This window comes from Ambystoma mexicanum, chromosome 3q (assembly GCF_040938575.1).
Source record: "Ambystoma mexicanum isolate Mex_15411 chromosome 3q, UKY_AmexF1_1, whole genome shotgun sequence".
Classification (NCBI taxonomy): domain Eukaryota; kingdom Metazoa; phylum Chordata; class Amphibia; order Caudata; family Ambystomatidae; genus Ambystoma; species Ambystoma mexicanum.
The window spans coordinates 966,530,047-966,555,073 of record NC_090926.1 but is presented as its reverse complement, the minus strand read 5'-3'; the positions used below and the strand labels follow the sequence as shown (position 1 = coordinate 966,555,073).

General features: G+C 46.8%; 1 protein-coding gene across 1 annotated transcript in view; it reads right to left on the bottom strand.

Moving 5' to 3' along the window:
- Nucleotides 1-25,027, bottom strand: part of MTNAP1 (mitochondrial nucleoid associated protein 1) — a 293,250-nt gene that overhangs the window by 35,277 nt on the left and 232,946 nt on the right. The window contains exon 3 of the mRNA XM_069655105.1: nucleotides 2,668-2,763. Coding sequence (XP_069511206.1) covers nucleotides 2,668-2,763 — 96 coding nt within the window. The remainder of the gene's footprint in view (nucleotides 1-2,667; nucleotides 2,764-25,027) is intronic.

The following is a 25,027-nucleotide window of genomic DNA, read 5'->3' as shown; positions in this document are numbered from 1 at the left end:
TACAGACTGTTGTGTACAAGAAAATAACTATGGCTGCAAGGCAATATTGGGAAGGCAGATGGCAAAATCGAAACTGTTGAAGGAAAGCCTGCCATTACCTAGCAATGCAAAGGGGTTTGTGGCTGGTGAAAATACATACAGGGGATATTTTTATTCCACAGGTTTGTTTTAATTCCGGACCCAAAATAAGAAAATAAAGATTTAAAACACATGGACAGAATTTGCAAGCTCCCAAAAAAACAGTTATTCCAGTTGCCAGCCCTGAAACTTCCCCCTAGGAAGGGAAACACCATAAACTTCCAGGACACGAAAGTGATAATTGCCAGCTTGAAAAACTTTGAATGGGCCAGGACAAAGAAAGTTCACACGCTCGTTAGACATTCGTCTGTGCTCCATGCTGGGATAATAGAAGTCCTGGGACACTAACCTGTGAAGTGTGAAGGGGCAATAAAACCTTTAATTAAGTTGAGAAAACCCCCACCTTGCTTTGAAGGAAATGACAGTTGGTAACAGTTGAAGGAAGGAAAAATAAATGATCCAGTGACATGGACTGCCATGAAGGTTTTTTCTGGTGAAAGTTCTGTCTCCCGTCCCTTGGAAGGGACGCCCATACAGTATGGAGGAAAGGGGACGGGACGTAAGAGTACTAAGAGTTTTTGGGACAGAGAAACCAAAGGGAGCCAGCAGGGCCCAATAAACAAAGCAAAGAACGGATTTGAGGAGAGTACAGAGGCTGCCAACATCTGAACCAAGAGTTGAAAGAACCAAATAGAAAAGGGGATCACAAAGAAAAAAAAAGGGGGGGAAGAAGAAAGGACTACCCTAAACCCCTGGCATCCCCCCCCCCCCAACCCTCGGAACTCACAGGGGTCTGACAATAAAGAGGCCACGAGACAAGATAAAAGACTTTGGAGATCTGAAAAACCCAAACAGTAAAACCGGCCAACGGTGGCCCACAAGAACCAAGACAGCCATGTGGAAAGAGGGGCTGCACATATTCCAGAGGGATAACACTGGAGATATTAGTCCACAGGAACCCACTAGAGCCACAGGTATCAATGCGCAAATTGAAGTCCCATGATGTTGTGAGGGTGTGCATGGAGAGCAGAAGGGAGAGAAATATAAGGGAGACATAGGAACAGAGGAACCCAAAGTGCCACTGGGACCCATAAGACCAGGAGAACAAAGAGATACCCAATACCTGAAGGAAGTGGTAGAGAGGGTTGAGGGAAATATCCCCAGATCTAAAGAAAGTTGGACATTTTATTTTGCTGGATCTTGACACTTTTTATTGTTGTATTTGGGGAACTTAAGGAATTTTGATAGACTGACGAGAACTGTTTTCTTTGAGAAGAACTGTTACTCATTTCTAACTATTGGATCCTGACCCAGGAGGGATGCGCATTCCTGGGACAATTTTAATTGGAAACACCTTTCAGGAGAACCAAAAGTGCAGGGCACGAGACCTATTTATTTTTACGTTTTGCTAAGTGGTACGGCCAGTTAAGTGGATAGGTTTTGGACTGAGGACTACTTTTGATTTGCACTATAGACGAGCACCTTAGTTTTAGTTTGCTGAGAAGAGAACTCCCCTTTAGCAATCAGGTTAGTGAGGCATTTTATTTTTAAGTTGAATAAAGTTTCTTGAAACGTATGTCCTCTAGTCCGTGTCCTCCTCCTGGCTTGCCATAGTTGGCATGCCCTAACCTTTAGAGTGGTCTTCAAGCTAACAAGTCTGGTCATATTTTTTCTTCTATGTTTTTCCAGGCCCAACAACTAGAATTAGTAGAGACACTATTTATTAAACAGAATGCAACTTGAACTCAAATAATATTGGAGGAAAGGCTGGCATGGCTGTGTGGGCGATAGCCAAGAACTTCAAGTAACCATATGCTAGAACTCACTCCTGCTTCTTCATCTGGTTACCATTGTACATTAAAGGCAGAGCGCAAAGGGGTAAGCGAAGTGTATGCAGGATGGAGGAGAGAGGGGGTATTCTGAAGGGGAATAAACGCAGCACAAGACTCCACATTTAGGACTAGAGTGGATACATTATGAGACACATAGGAATAACATTAGAACATTGTTTCCCAGAATGATTAGTTAATTTGTACAACTCCCTTCCAGCAGAGGTTTCAGAGAAACAGGCTTTTTTTTAAAGGCATTGGATATAGAGGGGTGCAGCAATATTAACAATACAGTGGTAATGCTGGCTAAATATGTGTGTGTGTATGTCAAATCAGCCATCTTGGTGCTACCTACAAACACTGTAGCCACTGAACTATCCAGCTTTATAGCTGCATCACCACCAGAAAGGCAGGGGGTGGACTGACCTATAGGGAACTCTGGAAAGGTCCGTGTAGGCCTCTGCACCCTGGGCCTCTTTTATCTGGTATTTCTAAATTTCCCCATAGCAAAAGGCTTGGGCTTGCTGAAAACGTGTAATATGGGGCCACTTTGAAAATTATTTCGAGGGCCTTTTTTGGTTCCCAGTCCAGGCCTGCTGGAAGGGCCAAACAAATTGTACTATGACGCAACCTGGAGTAGTCCTCCAGAAACGTTACCAATGTCCCTCAGGCAGTAGGTATCGTGGTTCGCATTTTTATAGCTCTAGAACTATCATAGGGAAAGAAAAAAAAAACAAAACACTGAGTTTGCACCCCTTACCTTTCTGTGCTGCTGCAGCAAGAGCTCTGTGAGAGGGTAAGCGAGTGGCCATCCAAGATGGCAGCTCTCCCATTGGTACTTTCATCAGGCGTCTTTCTGATGGCAGAAATAAAAACAAGCATTAAAATACAGAAAAACATTATTTTTTTACATCTAAAACATTTCACAATTACAGATCAGTAAAATAACAAACATAACACAGAAATAGAGAAAAGAAAAAAAATCCCATTCCAAAATAATTGATCAGGGTTTTTACCTTTCTAACCAGAACACTTTTATTCAACATTACATATATTTTGAAAATAAGCGTAACAGCAGCAATTACTAACGATATTTGGTATTCATTAATCAACGATGCCAATAATTAAATATCTCGATATAAACATATTTTTTTTATTTAAATATATTTATTGTTTTTTCCAATACAGTACAACCAGTATCATCAGTTTTGTGTCAATAATAACCCCCCCACCCCTCCCCCCCAAATTAAACCAAGACCAGGACGTTGTGCTGTCGACCATATGCGCTAGGGTGAGCCTGGGCTGTCCAGGTCCTCGCCGGAGGAGCTGTCTTCTTTGGTGCGGAACAGAGCCACTGTGAGGGCTATCCACTGTAGAAGGTCCTCAGAGTCACCTATTTTTTGTTGTCGCTGCGCCAGCTCCCAGGCCCCGGTTTCGGCCACGGACCATCTACGGAGGTCTTCCCACCATTCTGTGACGCTAGGGGCTCTGGGGCATTTCCAGGCCATGGCGATACGTCTTTTAGCCAGGATGTACATTAAATCCTTGAGTCTGTTAAGAGGCTTGTTCTTTTTGCCTCTCGGGTATGAGCCCAGAATGCAAGCCCTAGGGGACTGCACGTCCAGTGTTATATCCGCTTCTGCTACCTTAGCTTGAACTTGGGACCAGAAGGTCTGTATAGCCGGGCAGCCCCAGAACATGTGGGTCATTGCGGCAGAGGGTTCTTGGCACTTGGGGCACGTCGCAGCACCAGTACCATTGAATTTCGAGATGACGTCTGGGGTAAGGTAGGCTCTGTGGATAATGTAGAATTCAATCACTGGCGTAACAGGGGCCCCCGCAGCCTCCGCGGTGCGGGGGGGCCCGCCAGCACATGTCCTGGGAGGGGGCCCCACTGGAGGAAAAAAAAGACAAATATTTTTTTTTCCAAAAATGTTTTTCTTTTATTCTTTTTGAATTTACTCTGCTTTCATAAAGAAATGATTTCTGTAACAGAAATAATTTCTTTATGAAGGCAGAGTGACTACAAAAAGAAACTTTCTTTTTGAAGTCCGAGGGCACAGCCCTCCCCATGGCATGGAAGACCCTAGGCTGGAGGCCTCCATGTCATGGGGTGGGGGAGCCCTGTGACTTCAAAAATAAATAGTTTATTGTTGAGGTCAGTCTGCATTCACAAAAGAAATTATTTCCGTTATGGTTCGGTCATTAACGGAAATGATTTCTTTATGGAGTCAGAGTGACTTCAAAAAGAAACAATGGGCCTCATTACGGGTTTGGCGGTAACCGTGCCAGTGCTACCGGCAGGTTGCTGCCAGACCGTAATGATTTACCAGCGCCTGACTTCCCGATAACACCGGGGGATTACAACCCCGGCAGTTCGGGAAGTCAGGCGCTGGCAAATGGTAAGTCCCCATTTCCATCGGACTCTATGGGAATGGGGACCACAGAAGCACCGGCACCGTTCATAACGGTGCTGGTGCTTCAGTGAAAACTCTGCGGGTGGGTGCCATTCTGCCTGGCAGGTCTGACCTGCCGGGACGGCAACTGCCCGCAGAGCTGTATTATGCCGGTCCAGAAACAATGATGCCGGTAAACTTACCAGCACCATTGTTTCCGGACTGGCATAGTTGTAATGAGCCCCAATTTCTTTTTGAAGTATTTAGGCTCCCCTCAACCCCATGACGTGTGCGTGTGTGAGTGTATCGTGAAGGGGTGCACACTGTAATGTCCGGGTGGCTGCCTGCGTGTGCCTGTATGGTGAAAGGGTGCCCACTTAAATGTATAGGTGCCTGAGTGTGTGAGTGTATGGTGAAAAAGTGCACACATAAATGTATGGTTGGGTGCCTGGGTGTGTGTGCCTGTATGGTGAAAGGGTGCACACTTAAATGTATGGATGGCTGGGTGTGCATGTGTGTATATGGTGAATGGTGTGTGTGCTTGCGTTCAGGGGCGCAACAAAACCTACATTTTGGGGGGCTAACCCTTAAAATGTTGGGAGAGGTGCTAACTTCATTGGTGGTGGGGGAGGAGCAAACTTATTGGTTTGGGGGCACCTCATTTCTTTATGATTTTTAATGAGACTATTCTAGTGCAGCTTCAATGTTACAAGCAGTTAACTCTCTCCTTTAATGTTGAAAGCACCCACTTATGGGCTGCTGTGAGAATGAGTGGTCTCCTGTTCCCTCTCTACCCTTCCAATCACTCCCCTGACATGCAAGTATTAAACCCACATCACGATTTCGATTGCCTAAAAAATGTGGCATTTGAATGCAAGTACTAACAGTGAAATGCTTTATGTTACTAATTGCTGCGCTCATGTTAACAGCAAAACCCTGGTGCCATTTAACATCTGTGTCCTCTTCTGTCTAGCAACTGCTCTGAGGGTCAGTCAGGTCGAGTCAACATAGCCCAAAATTTCAGGGGGTGGGAGTGCTGAATCCCAGCCAACTCAATGGTGTTGCACCAATGCTTGTGTTTAATGCCTTGATTACTCATTACTCCTAGCCCTATTCTTCCTCGTCCCAGTGGGTATGAGACAGTACTTGTGTGTAAGGCACTCTGCCTCATACACAAGTACTTGGATGAGGTAGAGGTACATGGAGGTAATGCCTGATTTAGCTACCTGTAGTCTTCATTACTCCTAGTCCCACTCTTCCTCATGCCAGTACTTACCTATGAGGCAAAGAGCCTCATGAGTAAGCTCTGGGACAAGGAAGAGGGACATGAAGGTAATTCTGGGACCAGGAGCTGATTTTGGAGGTTGGGGGAGGGTTGTGAGGGAGAGGGGATGTGTTGGGGGGGGCAGAATTGTGTAACAAATCATAATGCTGTCCATGTCCAGGTTAAGCAGGCATGATATGTGGTATTAGTGGCTGGAGAGACATTTTGGTGCAGCCAGTCTAGTCATTCGTCAGTTCGGTATGACTTTTCTTTAACTGGGGATTTCTGATAAAGCAGTCCTGCTAAGTGAATTACCTGGCTAGATTGCCATTTGTGTGCTGCCAATCTAGCCGTTTCTTACTGCAGCATTGTATATTTTTCTGGGCATCTGTGATCAAATTATATGATATAAGTCATTTATATGCGCCTGTACACAAGTGTTTCTAGGCGCGATAAAACAAGTGAGGGAAGATAGTCGGAGGACAAGACAAACGATCTTACTAAGCCTTGCGTCATTCAGATTGTGCAAGTGGAAAGGGAGGGGCGAAGTGTAAGGGAGAGGGGAGGGAAAAACAGGGCAGCAATACTCTTGAGTAAGTGCAGCCAGGGCAGCGGGGCTCTGGGTAGTGCAAGGAGAACAAGGGACTGTAGGGTTACAGTTACAGCCCCTAAGTGTGTGGTAGGCCAGAGGCAGTGCAAGGGTGACTGATCAAGAAAGATTCTGGACTCAGTGAGACTCTGAGGGTAGCCAAGCAACCAGTCAGTACAGCAGACAGGTAGGTCAGGTAGGCCAGCAGGGGAGGGAGAGAGAGGAAGCAGAGGAGAAGAAGAAAGTTTTGAGCTGCTGCCGGACCTTCAGGTGGTCCGGCTCAAGTTTGAGAGGGGCAGGGAGGCAATTCCAGAGGGAGGCACCTGCAGAGGAGAGAGATCTACCCCCCACTCTCTGCCTGGAGACGCGTCTAACCCTTGTAGGTTGAAGGTAGCTGTAGGTAGCTGAGCGAAAGGCTTGAGAAGGAAGATATTTTGGACAAGAGCATTGGATGTAGTGCAGGCCCCAGGCCCAGAAAGCCTTGTGTACAATGAAAAGGGTCTTGAACTTGATCCGTGTTGAAAGTGGGAGCCACTGGAGAGATTTCAGGGCTGGAGAGATACGATCCCTGGGCTTGAGGCCAAGGATAAGTCTTGTAGTCCTGTTCTGGATTAGTTGCAGAGGGTGGACTGTAGAGGAAGGCAGATTGAGAAAGTGGCTGTTTCTGTAGTCCAGCCTAGAAAGAACCAGGGCTCTGGAGACGGTGAGCTTCTGGGGGAAAGTGAGAAAGGAAAGAGTCCCTTTGTGGAGGAGCAGCTGGTAGTGGGACTTCTTGGCGACGCTGAGATGTGAGGAGAGAAAGAGTGGAGTCAAAGATGACACCAAGGTTGTTTGCCACACAGGAAGGCGAAGGAAGAGGGCCCATTGCGGGCGGACAGAGCGAGAGAGGGAAAGCCAGGAGTCCAAATGAGCAGGGTCTCCATCTTGCTGACATCAAGGCAGAGATCATTGGAGGCACAACAATCCTGAATCGCGGATAGGCAGTCAGGAATGAGTGAGAGAGGAGAGGAGTGTGAGGGGAGCCTCAAGCAAAGTGGAGTGACATCCGCATAACACTGAAAGTTAGAGGAGAAGGTAGAGATCAGGTGGGCCAAAGGGGCCAAGTAGAGGTTGAAAAACCAGGGTGAGAGGATGGAGCAGAGAGAAAGGGACCAAATTGGACCTGGGAGGGGCTGTCCAAGAGGAAGGAGATCAGCCAATCAAGGGACTGATCCGTGATGCCCAGGTTCTCATGGAGTCAATTGATCAGGATGGAGTGGTTGACCATGCTCAAAGCAGAGGAAAGATCAGGGAGGATGAGGACAGAAGGAATGCTGGAATCGATGTTGGAGAGCAGATCTTCAGAGGTGTCCAGGAGAGCAGTTTCTGTGACTCTGGCAGCTCTGAAGTCAGATGAAGGTCATGGAGACCAGCAACAGATTCTGTGTGGAGAGTAAGCTGAGAGATGGCCAGCTTTTCTAACAGTTTGCCCAGGAAAGGGGTGATGGAGATTGGGCGATAGTTTTCCGGGCAGGCAGGATCGGCAGACGGCTTCTTGAGGAGTGGGTGCATAAGGGAGTGCTTAAGGGGAGAGGGGAATGTTTCAGTGGCAAAAGAGTGATTGCAGAAATTGGCCAAGGCTGGAGCGAGGGTGTCAATATGGTCCTTGATGGTTCTGGAGGAGCAGGGAAGCACCTGTTTGGGTGACACTTTCATAGATCAGACTTGTCTAGAAACCTCGTCAGGCGTTGTCGGAGAGAAAGAGGAGAAAGGAGGAAGAGAGGTAGAGATGGCCTAAGTGGGTCAGGGAGAGGAAGAGGAGATGGAGGACAGAATGTCCTGAGTTTTAGCAGAGAAGTGAGATTACAGAGCCATACAGAGGATCTGGGAGGGAACAGGAGAGGTAAAGACTGCAACAGGATTGACCAGTTCCTTGAAGATTTTAAAGAGTTTGGCCATGTTGTTGGAGACCACAGGCTTGAATTTGTGTTCTCTTCTTGAGGAGTCTAATTGCTTCGATGGGCATTTTGGTGCAACCAGTCTAGTCTGTCTAAATGTGGCCTGGCATGCTTTACTGTAACGTTATTACATGTCTACACTGGTCTACATTGTGCAGCCAGTTGGACATGTTTTCATTGTGGCATGGCATTTTTTAATAGCAAAGCATCAATGTTCCTGTGCACTGTTGGTGACTTGCATCTATTGGATTGGTGTTACCCTACAAAACAATTGCAAACACTCTGGCTTTTTAGCCAATTTTTCTCAAAGTGTGCTGTATATTGCATTAAAACACATATTTATATCTTTCTCCTAGTGCAGTGTGCGGCATATCCCTTCAGCAGCACGTTTGTGCATATTGCGCAAGCCTGATAATCAATGACGGCCCAGAGTGAGGTGGGACGAGTGATTTGTTGCCAAATTGGGGGGGTGGCCCCCTCAGCATGGCTTGCAGGGGGCCCCCACATTTTGTGTTACGCCACTGAATTGAATAAGCTGAAATCGGGCATTCCTGGATACTTTTTTATGGTAATGTGTTATGGCCTCCCATTCCGTATCTCCAAACTGTGTATTTAGTTCAGATTCCCATTTACCTTTACACTTGAGTTTGTTTTTAATGTAGTGCTATCGAGTAGGATCTCACAGAGCCTCGAAGTTTCGTGCCCCCGCTCTGCGACGCTCAGCAAGTTTTCGATGACCTTGTGCCCGGTGTAGAGGGTCTCTATATCTGGCCATCGCTTCTTGAGCTTTTCCAACACCGCCCCGTGTAGGAGGAACTGACCTAGCGGGATCCCTGTCATCTCGTGCAGCTCAGAGAATGTGTGGATACCCTGGTCATCCACAAGGTCACCCAGGGTGACGATATCGGAGGGTTCCCATATGTTCCGGATCACCTTTTGGTCCTCTGGTCTAGTAGACATAATTGCAGCTATTGGGATTTGCGGGGTGTAGGGGTCAGTCAATTTGGCCATTTTACAGGCTCGATTCCAGATCTGGGTGCCCAGGTGGATTAGATATGCATTTTGTATTTTCGGCTCTGGTTTAATCCAGAGTAAGTCCCTCAGCAACCAGGATGCGTCTGTGGGCTGTAACAAGCGAGTGTCCTTTGAGGTGTCATCAGCCATCCACTGGATCACGTGCTTGAGCTGGGCTGCTATGTAGTAGAGCTCGAAGTTAGGGGTTTTTAGGCCTCCTTTGTCATACTGTCTCTGCGTTATGTCTAGGGCGACTCTGTGCCTTCCTTCGTGCCATAGAAGTTTCCTACAAAGTTTATTCAGGTCTCTGAAGAATTGTTGTGGGATGTTGTACGGGACATTGGTAAAGAAGTGTAGGAGGCGCAGGAGTGCCACCATTTTAAGGAGACCTGCCCTGCCAGCCACCGAGAGGGGTAGCTTGCACCAGAAGTCAATTGATTTAGCCAGGCCCTCCTTTGCCTTTCCTGTGTTTAGCGCGTGTTCAGCTACTGTGCGGTCCGTGGCCTCTGGTTGTGCCGGTGCTCTGCGGTCGTGCTGCTCGCACACTCAGAGGCCAGCCTGGGGAGCATTCAGAAGGGTGCGAGGAGTGCTCAGAATGGGCGATCCTGTGTGTGTCGTCAGGGCAGGCTCCACAGGGGTTAGTGTGGGGGGAAACCTCCGCGCTCCGGGGGGCTTGTCTCCAGGTTTCGCGGCTCCTCAAGGCGTATGGGAGGTCCACTGAGAGGATGCAGTCAAGGTGCGGCCGTGGACGTGTGCAAGCCGCGGGAGGTGTCACCCAGGTGTGGCGTGGGGAGGATTGGTCGCCGGCGCCAGCAGTGCACAGATTGTCCTCTGGCTTCGCTCAGGGATCTGTTGGGGTATGGGTCATCGGCCCACCGGATAATCTCAGCGGAGTGTGGGTGCCTCAGCTGCCTGGTAAGGTGCGATGATTGCGGCTGGGTACTGTTCGGCTCCGAGGTCCTGCCCCGGGTCTCAATGGGAGTGTGGCAAAGGTCACGCCAGGCGCCCCCCCCTCCGACTCCTTACCGCTTTCCTTCGTTGCTTGCGGAATCCTCCAGCCGTGGGGGAGTTTGTGTGCTGGCGAGGCCTCCCGGTATGTGGATCTTGACTGAGGAAGCAGCTATGTCTGCGCGGCCTCAGTGGCGCGCGGGGAAGCGATGAACACAGGCCACAGCAGCCTCCTCCGTCCGCCTCCCTCCAGGCACGTCCGAATCCGCGCCCGGGGTGAGGCGGCCGGTGTCCGAGGCCGCTCCAACTCCCCCTCCTCCAATGGCCCGGAGCTCGGGTGTGCAGGTCCGGGCCCCGTAGATGCAGGTCGCCCCCTCTGGGGCACCACTAGTTGGGCGCGAGCCCCTGCGGCAGACGTCCGGAGCCTAGGGCCACGGCGGGCACCTGCAGGATCAGCAGCAGTGCTCTGCTTACAGCGTAGGGCCGGGACTCACGATGGCCGCCATTTTCAGAGTCCGCGTAACGTTCTTTTCTCCCGTCGCAGCGGGCCAACGGAGGGATGCAGGGTTTCCAGACTTCAGCAACAGGCAGTCCAGGCTTTCGCACAGGGTATGTGCGATTTTCACGTGTTAGTAGTCGGAAGAAAGCAGTAGGTAGCGGTGGATCGTTAAACGTATCACACGGAGCTGCACCAAGCACGTCTCTCCTACATGGCGGTTAGCCACGCCCTCGATATAAACATATTTTGTGGGCAAATGTATATCTCTTCTCCATAACCACCATATATAGTATAAAGAGGTATTGGTGGAAAAGTAAATACAAATCTGAGAATGCAAACTGCTGTTGATGGAACTCCCTGGTCTGCATGGCGTCACATAGCAATCCTTAATTAGTTAGAATACAGTCCCCTCTCTGTATATCTCATATCTCTACACCAGGCAGGACCCCAAGGCATGCCAAATACACAGGTCTACGTTTTTGGTGGGTGAGAGCCCATTGAAATCTATGAGGAGTATGGGGTTTGCTGAGAATGTGAGCGGAGTCCAACGTGGTTAAGAGGTATGATATATATCCGATCAGGCTTTCCCAATCTCAAGCGTCAGATAACGCACAAGTTCTGGCTTCCATGCCTGCTTCGCTTCCCCCGCCTATATGGATTTATCCTTCACGCTTCATCCTTCCAAGGCATAATTAAAACAAAGTCTCTATGGCGTTTCAAAAAATGACTTTTCTAAATAGCTTGCAAATGTTTGCATGAAAAAACTGGCAAATATTCCAGAGGCAGCCACCTGTGCATGCAAAATTTCAGATTTCCACACTAACGGCTTCATAGTTTAAAACATGTTTACTTTTATGTTTTGAACTGCTTTTAACATCAGGTTTTTTTCCATGGGAAAAAGAAATATATTTGTTCGGCCCAAATTGTCAGCTTTGATTTTCGCAATTTTTTGCAGGTACCTTAGATTTAGCTGGAATTGGTGATCTGAAGGAACAAAAATTGACAGGGTATTGAGTACCTAGATCGGTAACAAACCCAACATGACATACAGAAGAGCACATACTATATGCAATAAAGTCTGCTTGAGTTACATGGAGCCATTGAGACCAAGGGATAACTGGCTAACGATAGGGACCCAAATCACAGTTGTTTTTAAAATGGGGTTGCTGGAGCATGTATCCGTTTGCATTGGATAAAACACATGAGCTAAAATCAACATTGCCATCAAATATTTCTTAAACTGCTGAAGTCAATTTGTAGTATATGTAATTATCTATACATGTGGCAAAATTTGTGTTGGGAGCACTATTTGTGAATTTCGTACACGAATCCAAGAAGATCTCAATTCCATAGGCAATCAGGACCCTAGATTACCCCTGGCAGTACATTGGAACACTGAACACAAAATGGACAGCAAAAGAGATATTAGATTCTTGGCAAGTGATCAAGCACCTGAGAAGAATGGAATCGGAGTATGTCTGGAAATTGAGGACACCAGGACACCAATACGAGTACTTAATATTAATAATGAGTTGGATGTTTTTCTTTGCTAATGTATGGGTTGATCTTACGGCTTTGATCTCGGTATACTATCACAATCATGGAGTAGCATCAAACAATAATGATGCCACTAAGCAACGTCAACAGTTTCAATCAATATAATTGTAAACGTAGTCAGAATGAGACACGTTTCAGGTACATATGTGATGACATCAGCTCACAATATTAAACTGATGGCTGCGAAACGCTGCAAGGAAAATATGGTTTAATGACATTGCTGTGCATGGCACCAGATAGGTTTTCTCTTTATACCTGGAATCCACCTGCACATTTATTTTTTCTTTTGGCTATTAGGTGGCGCTGAAAGCGCTACCTATAAGGCTGAAATTATTGTCATTAAAATAAGAGTTTTAACATTAGTGCTTGAAATAGGGGATTTGGGTGCAGGTTTGTAATGCTTTTCTATGCAGGTTGACATGAGGGTGGATATTATGTAGTTTGGCTATGTGGTCCATCAATTTAACACCCATCGCCAAGTAAATTCTATAGGGTTTTCCTACCATTCCACCCATCTCCTCCCACAACACACCTCTTTTTGCACTCTTTGGCTGATTTTCTACTATGTGGTGAATTTGTCAGCCATTTTTTACTTCCAAAATGACAGCTGCCATGTTTTAATGTTCTAAAAAAGTTATTTGACTTGAATGACCCTTTAAAAAATATTTACATCATATATTAAGTTATGTTACATATTATGATGTATTTGGTTTTCAAAATAAAGAAGTTTTGTAAAAGATACGTGTTTTGTAAAATTGCTTTAGAATTCTCCATATACTGATTTGTGGATGGTGCTTTTAGTGTCTAGTGATGTAAACACGACCTGATTGGCTGTGCAGATAATGATGTCGGGAGGATGCCATTTGTTCTGCAGTCTGTGTTTATGTACGAAGGGCAGCCATTTTATTTCAGCATTAGATGCTGTGCTGTGATCAAGGATGGAATTCTGAAGAAATGTCAGTTTTGAGGACTTTATCTATACATTTTGTAATCATTGCTGAAGTGCTCATGTGGGTTCTGTGCTCAAGTGCGTCCCAGTTGCAATTACATTTTTCTGCATTACCCTGTGAGGCCTCTGCAATTGTCCCAAGTCAATGCAGCTTTAACTTTAATATTCGGCGCCTTCAGCGCTTCTATTCTCCCGACCCTCCACTCCATTTGCCTTCCCCGACAGTAACCCCCACTATAACAGGAAATACACCAGCCTGGCTTCCTTCCCTTCCCCAGTGCTCCAATGGCAGGTCTAGCCGCATGCGTGCGCCTATATTGGAGTAGCAAACAGAATTTTGGGACAGCCAAGGAGGACCTTCATTGGCTGGCTATGGACAACCTTTGTGCTGGTGACTCCTCTCGCCCTGTTTGCATCCGGGTTCCTAAGCAAGAGCAGAGTGAGGCAGTACGACTACTGACACAAGAAAACAATATTGGAAGGCCACTGAAGAGCCGGGCAGTGCTTTAGAGAAAGTTTCAGAGCCACGCAACCCAGACTCCTAGCCCAATGAGCTTGTTAAAGCAAGCGGTTTCGGCAAGTTATCGAAGCCTGGCAAGTGGAGGGGATCGGTTGTTTACTACCTTTGCTGCGTGAATAGTGCAGTGCCTTTCCTGCCACAGGATGGCTTCCGCGCTCTACGCTTGCAACAAGTGCCACCAGCGGTACCCTTTCGAGGAACTGTCTCAGGGCCATCAGCTCCGCAAGGTGAGTGAGAGGATTTGGGCGGGTGTGGGAAGAGAACACTGGGCATCCTTCTCATTTTGGTAACCTCCTAAGGGGAAGCAAGAGGTGTAAAAGACATGCAAGTCATTGGGCATACTGCCGGCATTGTGTAAGGGAAGTCGGTGTGCCCAGCACTTCCCAAGCGAGGGGAATATGTGCATTTCGCCGGGACCGAGCTCGCCTTATAAGCAGCGCTGCTGGATTGCACCTGGCCGTCACTACCATCTGGGTACAAAGAAGTGTTTTCACCTTTACCCAGAGACGGAAGTGTGATATTAGTCATTGGTACACTGTACCATTAGTTTGTTTTCTTTTTACAGAGAGTACCTTTAGTTTAAAGGTTCAAGAATACGTTCTTGATGAGTTTTCTTTCTCCTGAGCTAATTGTAGAATCGGCTCAGGCCGACGAGCATAGGAGGAGCCCCAATTGACCAGAGAAGATGTATGGGGTTACTCTGTTTACTCGCAATCCCCCACTTTTTCTCCACATTTTGTTTGTTTTGTTTGTTTTATTCGTATTTATATAGCGCACAACAGCCCGAGGACATCGTGGCACTTGTTACAGTACAAAGCTTAGTTACATGGTCATTAGCAATATATATACAGGTTGCAATATAGTTACATAGTCATTAGCAGTATATACACAGGTTACAATATAGTTATATTACATTTGTGTTATATTACAATATACATGGCAGAAGTGGAGGAGGCAGTCCTGCACTTGCTAGTTGAGGAGAGTGGCCTTGAGGTTGTTGCGGAAGACAGAGATGGAAGTTTCAGCTATAAGGGTGGCAGGGAGTGAGTTCGAGTTTTGGTGCAATATAGGAGAAGCCTAGACCTCCCGCTGTGACTCTCTTTATGCGTGGTATGTGTAGCTGGTTGGTGTACTGAGCTCTGGTGGGGCGAGGGGATGTGGTCCTCGATATTGCTTCAGATAGGTATGCTGGAGCGGTTTTGTTGATGCACCTGTGAGTGATGGTGAGGATTTTCAGAGTAATACGGTCTTCGACCTGTAGCCACCAGGCTTCACGTCTGGCGTGGGATATATGGTCTCTTCTAGGGATGCTCATGGCGGCTCTGATGGCATTGTTTTGTGTGGTTTGCAGTCTGTGAATGTTTTTGGCGGAGGTGCCAGCTAGAAGGGCGTTGCAGTAATCAAGTTTGGCTCCTATAGTTGCTCTAGCTATGGCCAAGCGTTGGGGTTGGAAAAGTAGGGTTTAATGGCATTGATGAGTTTGGTGCTGAACGCTGACTTGTTTGGTCATCGATAGATTTGCATCAATGTGAACACCTAAAGTCTTGATAGAGGATGATACGGGGATGGTTGAGTTGTCTATGTTGAAGTTGTTGTATTGGGGGCTTAGTTTCGATAATGTGTTTGACTGGCCCAGAATGAGAATGTCAGTCTTCTCCCCGTTAAGACAGAGGCCATTGATTGCCATCCACGCTTGGATAGTGGCATAGATGTTGTGAAGGGCCGTGGCGTCTTGGTGATAGAGTCCAGATAGGGGTAAAAGTACATGAGTGTCGTCTGCATAGTTTGTATATGCAACACCGATGGAGTCAAGTAGGTCGAAGAGGGGTTTTTTGAAGAGGTTATAGAGGGTGGGGGCTGTACAAGATCCTTGGGGGACACCGCAGTTATGGCGGTAGGATCTGCGTTAGCTGTGTCGGAGTAGACCTTCATGGCTCTTCCTTCAAGCAAGGAAGTGATCCAGGATGCCGCTTGATTAGAGAAATGGGCTGCATGGGTGAGGTGGGTGGTGAGTGTTTGGTGATCTACCAGGTCAAAAGCAGCTGATAGAGGAGGAGGTTTGCCTTTGTCTATGATCTGCGAGATTCGATTTTTTAGGTCTAATAAGGTGGATTCTGTTCCATGCCCGACACGGAAGCCAGATTGTCTTTTGTCTAGTATGGAGTTAGCTTCTATGTATGATTGGATCTGGATGTGAGCTGCTTTGTCCAGGATTTTTAGGAGGAATGGGACTGTCGTTATCGGTCTGTAGTTGTTGGGTTGCGCTGGGTCAAGTGTGGCCTTTTTTTAGAAGTGGCCGTACCCAGGCTTCCTTGAGATTGTTTGGGACAGTTCCTGTTTGGAAAGATGCGTTAATGAAGGCAGTAATCAGGGGTGCTAGGTCATTGGTGCATTCCTTGATGATTTTGGGAGGGCAAATGTCTGCTTTGCAGAGGGATGGTTTGAGGTTTTTGATGAGATTAAGGACCTCAGGTTCAGTGACGTTTCTGAAGGAGAATTGAGCGTGATTGAGATTACTACGTTTGTCTTGTGTAGGCCGGTTGGTTTTTTTGGTTTGGGAGGGCTTTGCAGTGGCATTTTGGCATTAGCAGTCCTGTGCTTGCAGGCTGCATAGGGTCAGTGATATAGCTGGGAGATGTGTAGTGGTGCAGCTGGAAGATCACACAGGAGCAGTGGTATTGGCGCCAGTTACCCCATACTCGGGGGCTAATTGGAAAAGCCATAGATGTATTGGCTATTACTCTTTACTCCGCTCGAGGGACCCCGTTGATATAGCAAGACCTCTTTCTGATTCCTGCTGTGGCTTTCTAGGCACAGATGCTCTGTTCACACCCCTTTGTGCATTCTCCTAGGGCACTCTTGGCCCCAGCTGCTTATTTTAACCCTTCTTTAGTTGCGCTTCCTGAGGTTGGCATAACCTTTTGTGACAGTTTAGGTATGGGGCTGCCAGAGGACCAACAATGCTGGATTGTTGCTGGGGGGCCTCAATCTGTAGGAACCTTTAGTTCTGTGAGAAAGGCGTTTTCACGAGATATAGCGCCACACTGCTACAACGGCCCCTCCCCCTTTATTAATGCACTTTGTACATTTTATGTGAGATTTCGGTTTTTAAGAGGTCTGGGGGTGCCCGGCTACTGTTGTTAAGGTGTTAGAAGACATCCTACCAAACAGAGGACCTGCTGCACTCCACTCGTCTACTGTGGGCATTGTGAGAAACGCTGCATCATTGCCAAATATGCATCAAGTGCTATGGGCACTTAAGAAGGCTTAACACACTGGTGGAACATGGCACTCTGAGGACTCTGCACCAGTGCAAGGTGATTTGGGCACTTTGAGGAACGCTGAACCAGCGAAACAAGTCCTGCGTAGAGATTAAGGGTTCTTCCAGTGTTGGACTTCGAGGCATGCTGCACTGCACCTGTACCCATAGCGCATTGGGAACTAAAGGAGCACTGCACCCGGAGCATATGTGCTTCAGGGAATGCGAGAAGTTATGAGACGTTGGCATATGTGTAGTGGGTACTGCGAGGAGCTCTATGCATGTGATGCATGCTATGGGTAGAGCATGGAGTGTTCTGCACACAGGCGGTGAGTGGAACTGGTGATGCAATTTGGCAGTAATCTTATTGGCCGTGTTTTTTTGGGTGCGTTTTCTGTTACTTTAAGCACGCTTTCCTTTAAACCGCAGCCCTGGAAATGGCAGGTCTTGGGTCCCTTTTTGGCTGCCAATGACTTCTCCAGATTCATCCATGCGTCCAAAAAATGCACCATACTCCCCCAAACTAGATCTATCTGTGCTGTCTTCCATATTATCATTACTGAGTTACTCGGTTTACTCGCAACCCGCCACTTTTTCGCACACGTTAGCAGACCTGTGGGATAGGGCTCTGCCGAATAGCATATTTAGTATTCGGCCGAATAACGAACAGTTTGTGAACTATTCAGCCAAAGCCGAATAGTTGCTTTAATTAATACATCATGCTCCAAACTTGAAAAAAAAACACATTTTAAAAAAAGCACCATTTTAAATTCATTCTATACTTGTATTTCTCTTTATTGCAATAAATGCAGAATCTTTATTTAAAGTATAAAAGCCAGAAAAAAAACAGATTTAACCTTCATTGTCTGATTGCTCCCACTAGCTCTAGGGTGTTTTCGCTCTGAGTGGTCTGGGGAGGTGGGAGGCCATGCAGGGATTTATGTTTATTAGGGATGGGCGAGCAGAATGCCAGGTAGGGGATTTGTGTTGTTGAGGTGGGAAGTGGAATGCCATGTATGGTATTTGTGTAAGGAGTTTGCAGGCCCCAAGTGGGAAGTTTGTGGCGGTGTTGGGGAGGCAGGATACAAGTAATGGAGGCTTGCACTGTATGTAGTCAGAGTGTCAGCAATGGTGTCTTTGGTTCGAATACTTGCATGCTCATTTTGCCGGTTCAACCCACGTTTGCCACTTGGAGCCAAGCCGGACTCCATGCCTCGGCCCCAACTTGGCCCATCCCAAGAGTTCTCTGGCTCTCCCAACTCTACATCCTACAAACACCACTAACAGGGCATAGCTCTCTGACTGTCTCATACAGAGTCCTCACACTTTGGAACTGGAGAGATTACCCAACATGAATTCCTCTAAGAGTTCTGTTATGTCAGGCAGAGTAATATGCCCCCACCTAACCGAGCCCTGCTAGTCTCCACTACCTATTGTGAATTCTTAATGTTTCTCTATAGGCACGGCCCATAGGAACAAATGCTGCTCACTTTTCACTTATCCTCACCACTCCTTCTCACCAATACACAAACATATGCACCTTATCATTCCTGATAAAATATCAGATAATGTTAAAATTGGGACTCAAGTCGTTAAAAAAGAAAAGGGGGACTTTGACATACGCAATGGGAAGCGACGTTACAGGAACTAAATGTATCCTAAAGTGAAATATGAACATTTCTTTCAGTTTGTCTATTCCAAATGAAGAAAGTGCCCATTGCATATAAACATTCGCCAAAAGAAAAGATTTTCCTGTATTGTTGCTGACTAAGTATAAAAGGTGAGCACCTTTCATGTCTAAGAATATGTAACAAAACATACCCTAATGAGCAGATTATAATATAAGATATTTTACAGCTGTGTGATAGAAATTTGTCTGGTCTTGAGGCAAAGTGTATGGTCTAATTCTTTTAAGTTTTGCAAACTGAAGTCTATATTTGCCTTTCTGAGTTCTTGTTGCATTGTATTCAAATAAGAATGACAATAGCCGAATAGCAAGAGACTTTTCGGCTAGAGCCGAATAGCTCTTTTTCAGCCAGAATTCGGCCGAATACTTACTTGGAGCCGAAGTTCGGTACACCCCTACTGTGGGATGTCTACTGTAGTTCCAAGAAAAAATACTGGTGGGAACCGCAGTGTGAACGGCAGATTGCACGCGCTTTACACACAGGACACAACATGCATATGAAAGACAGCAGCTGCCTCAGCCCTTCCGGGTTCACACGGGTACCTGCTCACCCAGGTATCTCCAAGCTTCCCATTAGCCCAGCACATTTTGTTCAGTACAATAACATGCATGTCCTGCCAGGTTTCCATGGCGATGCACATGCACTGCTTCCACGTTTACATGCAATTCAGTGGTCATCTGATTGCCCGTGTATTTTGAAAATTAAAGCCTCCCTCCTTTTTCGGGGTAGCCAGACTACCACTAATTCCTTTTTTCCACTTCCACCAGTATCTTTACCTTTATGACTGTCCCCGCTACAGCAGCCCCTTCCTGACAAAGGAGAATGCATACGGTTTTAGTGGGTATTCTTTCGGCTGCTTGCTTGCCGGCTGAGAAATCAAAGCCTGATAAGAATGATTGCAGTTTATTTTCCTGTTTATGATAATTGTTCTTTAGAAGGCCACGCCAAGCAAAATGCTTGGTGAGGGACAAGGGAAGGAAACATGCTTGGCTGGCACATAGCGGGCAGCGTGCTCAGTTATTCCCTACCACAGATTGCCGGCGAGTTGCAAGACAGCAGCGGAAGAGGGTAAATAAACCAGTTCCTCTAGGAAACCCAAGACATTTACCTAAATATGTATGAAAAGTGGAGGCTAGCTGTACTCACCTGTTATGTCCTGCGGTTCACTGGAGCAGGACACAGTTACCAGGATCACCCGGACCAGATGACAGACTGAGAACACGCAGCAGAGCGGACCAGAGGGGGCACCTTCTATTATCTGGATCACCAGACAATATCACAGGGCTGGGGGCACCCAGCAACACACCTCCTCCTCGGATCTGTGGGCAAACAGGCTTGGGCTGGAATCCAGGCCATGGTCACATGGCAAGCATGGACTCAAAGACGGAACGGTGTAAAACCCGGAGCGGTACCCTAAAATATAAAATGGCAGCAAATCTCACCTGAAAATGATGCAAACACACATGAAGAACATTTTGGAAATGGGAAAGGTTGAAAAATGTGCAGTTATTAACCCATTACTGCCCAAAATGTTCACACGAAAAAGAACGCAGAACGGTACGTAACGGTACCTGCATATATAAAACAGTAGCAAAAATCACCTGAAAATGATGCAAAAACACATGAAGAACATTTTGGAAATGGGAAAGGTTGAACTATGTACTGTCATTAACCCCTTACTGCCCAAAATCTACATTTTCACATGAAAAAGTACCCGGAACGGTACCTTAATATATACAACGGCAGCAAAAAATCACCTGAAAATGATGCAAACACACATGAAGAACATTTTGGAAATGAGGAAGGTTGAATAATGTGCCGTCATTAAACCATTACTGCCCAAAATCATCTGCAGTAAAAAGGCAGCTAATAAGTAAACTCGAAGAGGAACTTTGTGATGACATCTATATTGTACTAGAAAATCCTCATCTTCCTAAATATACTCTAGTCACATAAGGGTAGAATTGTAACACATTTGATTTGATTGAAATTAAGGGAAATTATATATTTAAAAATATTACTAGGGGGTGACTACACCTTACTCAACACTAGATGGAGCAGTAACTGTTTAGTTGTGTTCATAGTCAGGTTGTCCTTCATCACTTCCGTATCCTTGTTTCAGGAAGTGGTAGCATTTCAGATGTTTCTTCTTCCCTTAAATGTTGCAGCTTCGTCTTGTCTGTGCTGATCACCTTTACTTTAGATACAGGTCAGATTTATGTTTTTTTCTGTCTGTAAGCCTTGAGCATAAGAGTGCAACAATGGATTTCTTCATGCTGACCATAACATTTCTTATAAAAAAGCTCTGCTGCAGCAACTTTGACAAACGTAGGACCACTCTGCCTTTTCACTACTTGGTTGGAAAGAGTTCTTCAAGTGGACAGGGTCCAGCCTTGTATGTGACACAGGAAGGATCATAAAAGGTCTTCAAGGCGGCTCAGCAGCTTATAAACACATTTCATGCAAACAAGGAAGCTTAAATGCCTAAGAAGTGGTCCTTTAAAATCAGACAGATCATCTCTTCTTAGGAGAAACCTAGATGTGCGCCATGAAGAAAGCAGTTTCATTGTTTTCTCTGTGTAATGTATTGTAATTTATTATGTCTTGCTTTCTCCCCTGTTCCTGTGTTGTGAGCCTGGGTGCTGTGGAATGCTTGTACAATACCTGCCTCTGGAATGTTGAGAGAGTGTTTGAGAGCTCTGTGCAGCTTGGAGGGAGGCCGGGGCTGGAATGATGGCATTGAGGCTTCAGCAGCCAATCAGAGAGGATGTTGTGACATGACTAATGGCTGAGGATATCAGATGATGTGCCATTGAGGGGCACAGCAACACGCACTGTACAGCGGTTTGCCGGTGCACGCCTCTAAGGGTTTGAAGAGAGTCTCGGAGGAGATGTGTGATGATGGGAATGCTGCTGAAAAAAAAAAAGTGGCAGGTAACATCTAGTGCCGGTGATCAGCATAGAATACTATCCGAGCCGGAGCTGGGAGTTGTTTCAGGAGAGCTGTGTGTGTGCTGTCAGCATAGTGAACAGCTGTGTGCTGTGTTTGGAGAGCCGTGTGGGCACAGTCAGCTCAGTCAACAGCTGGTAACTGAAACTGTCAAGCTGACAGTGACGGCAGTTGGTCCCAGCGTGTGTTGCGGTCGTGGTCACAGGTACCGGCTTGGCAGCTGCTACAGATATGGTGTGGATGGCACTATGCTGTATCTGGACTGCATCTCTGGGAAGCAGGAATTGACTGTTCGCTGGGAAAAGCTCTGGGGTTTTTGCTGTGGTTGTGGGGCTGCCATGGGTGATCCAAGAAGTCAATATATGGCGGTTTTCCACAAGCTAGATCAGGACTTTGTCATTTTTCAGGGAGCTGTCCATGCTCAACCGTGAATATTGCAGAAATGCCTGTAGAAAGCCTGCCTGTGGAATGCTGAGAGAGTGTTTGTGTGCGTGTGTTCCTTGGGAGGCAGTTGGAAGTGGGCTGCTGGATTGAGTGGGTGCCGATGGATGTCTAATATGTCTTTCTGTACTTGAAGATACTTTTGTACTTAACTGCTACCTAATGTCCTGGAAACATGCATCTAAGTAAAGAAGATATCTACCCCTCCCTGGCCTCCCTGCATCATCACTGAAGTACCCACTTAACATAACGCAAAAGAAGTTAAACATTTCACCTCTTATATCAAATACTACTGTAACAGTGGTAATAGCTTGGGATTTGTCACAACATGCATAGACTACCTCTGCACTATTTCCCATGAGGCCAGGAAGGTGAGGCCGCTACCCGGTAGCCTCCCTGGGGGTGGTACTCAGCGGGTGGATTGTATGGGGAGGGAAACCCCTCATGGGACCAGTGACGCCCCACTTGGGAGAACGCGGTATTCAGTCCTCACTTTCCTCATCTTCTATTCACACCTTTCTGGTCCCCCCTACTTTTGTATGTTACAGTGGAGTGAAAGGTATAATTCACAAGAATGGGATGAGGAAGAGGGAGACTCACCCTTGCTTCATGCAAAGGATCACTGAGATGAAGGAGGCAAAAGCCCACCACGGAACCAACACACACGGTACAGTTGTCAACAAGCAATCACAATCATAAAAAGGGAAGAAGGACTCAATGGTCTGTGGAATCCGCCCTGGAGGAGCAAGGAACAAGACGCTTGTTCTATGCCAGAGAACACAAAGGGAGAAAGCTGAGACGCAGAGGCATGTAGCAAGGAGAGCGGTCCAAGCAAGGTGGGCCTGGCCAGTGGCAGGGAGAAAGGAAGCCAAACCGCTGAAAGCAGACCGAGAACGAAGACACTGGCAGCCAGAGACACAAGTAAGAATCCGGAGCTGTGGAACTGTGGGAAAGAGAATGCCAAACGCAGCTGCAGCAGACAAACTCCGCTCTGCCACCTGATGAGACTTGAGACCACCCAGACGCTTCCCAAAGGTAGGGAAAGGGTTCGGCTGGTGACAAGGGTATTAAGGGAGCTAGAGCAGCTGAAAACCCATGCAGGCATATCCCAAAGAGCACACAGGGATGCAAGTGGTACTATATTTGATACAAACTTTGTAAATCATGCAAAGATATTCCGAAGAGCACAAGGGGATAGCAGTAGCATTATACGTGATACAGTTTTGATAAAAATCACACAAATACATCCTGGAGAGTACAAAGGGTTGAAAGAACTATGAGACTCTTGTAAAGCAGGGAAGTCATCCTAAGGATTTCAAAGGGATACAAGAGAGGATACTCAGACAAATGCCAACCTCAAGAAAATGCCTATTTGTGATAGTACCTGGCAGGAGAGAACCTGTACCTGAGTTGGTATGGTTTTTGGGTTGTTGGACTCAGCCATATGGGTATTTAAGAGGGGTATGACAGTGGCCATCTAGTGAAAGGAACGGGATAAAAAAGGGGATAGGTACAGTTTATCGATGTCAGTCCTTTAACAGTCTGGGGTACGAAGGGGTCTGTGGGAGCACAGGAAGGGTTGGCAGAGCAGAGGATGGGAAGTGTGGAAAAAATCTGATTAAATGGGGGATGAGAATGTGGGATAGTGGAGAGAAGGTACCGAGGGGTGGGAGGGAAAGGTGGCTAGTGAGATCAGAGGTTTTTAAGCCTTTTGCAGTCAGAGACAAAAGAATGAAGAGTGGTCGGGGGGGGAGGGTAAAAACTGATGGTCCTGGATAGTTTGTGACAGTAAAAATGGAGAGAAGAGATGAGGTTGGTATAGCAGTGTGATGTGGCAGAGTGCAGGATGTAAGAGTATGGGGAGTGATTCCTTATAGGCGACAAGAAGAACCTGGAAAAGGATTTTACAGCAGCAATGGATGTCCATATAGTATGATGAATCAGTAGTGATTCCCCCCAGAATCTAGACCTGGGACCCTTCTCATGTGGCCAGGGGAAGGCAGACGCTTCCTGATCCCAACCCTGGGGGTGGTGTTCTGCGGGAGGATCACATGGGGTGGGAACAGGCCAGGAAGAAGGAGAAACTCCTTTGTTTAATTTTCTCTGAAACCCCAATCTTGGAATGGCTTATTGTAAGGTAGAAGACGTTAGGAAAACTAACTTGGTTGGTAGGGACTTAAAGGCCTATAATTCCTTCAGTACTTGGACGAGGAAGAGGAACGCAGAGGAATACTGCTGTGGGAGCAGTCAGCTAATTAGTGTAAACGACCTACACCTGAGGGAGACTGAGAGGCATAAAAAAAAACCTCAGGTGCAGGAAGAAGGAGAACATGAACAGCAGGAGCAGCAGGAGAGGAGAAATCGGTGCGGGCTGCAGAGGAAAGTGAAGCTGGCGCGAGAGAAGACGCCGGGACCATTGTGCAGCAAAGAGCGGTGTCAAGTCCCGAGAGGGTCTTTGCCTCGAGCTATTCCTGTTGCAGAGGATGCGCAGTGGGAAGCGTAAGAACGGGACGCTTGCCCATTGAAGGCTTGTTGTGCAGAGGTTGCGCAGCAGGAAGCAGAAGTAGCAAGGGAAGTGTACCCTTGTTAAAGGCTTCAGGTGTCTGGGTTGCACCTGAGCCTCTACCGAGCAGAGGAAGCTCCAATTTCGAGCTGCATGGGTGGAGGTGGACCAGACGAGGCTGTTTGACTGACCGTGATCAGCGACAATGACAGAAGACCTGCGAACACCAAGCAGAGCTAGATCGAGCGACTTACCTGGCGAGTTCACGGCTTGCAAGTGACTCCGGAGCGCTCTGACATTATCCACTGCAGGCAGTTTCACTCGCGTGTGAGTGAGAGAAGCAGTGATTACAATTCCGAATACCGAACTGTACGAAACCAACAAATGTTTTACTTATTAAACCAAAGTGACTGTGCAAGCAAGCATGTGAGTTGGTGAAAGGCCCAAAAACCCTGTGGGGAAGCTTTAGTCCAAACAAAAGCATACAAACAATACCAAGCCAAGAGTATTTAAAGACCCAGCAATACCAATACAACAACCATTGCTCAAGGTCTTGGGAGGATAGCTCAGGGGCAACGTGCTCGCCTTGCAAGCAAGACAATATGG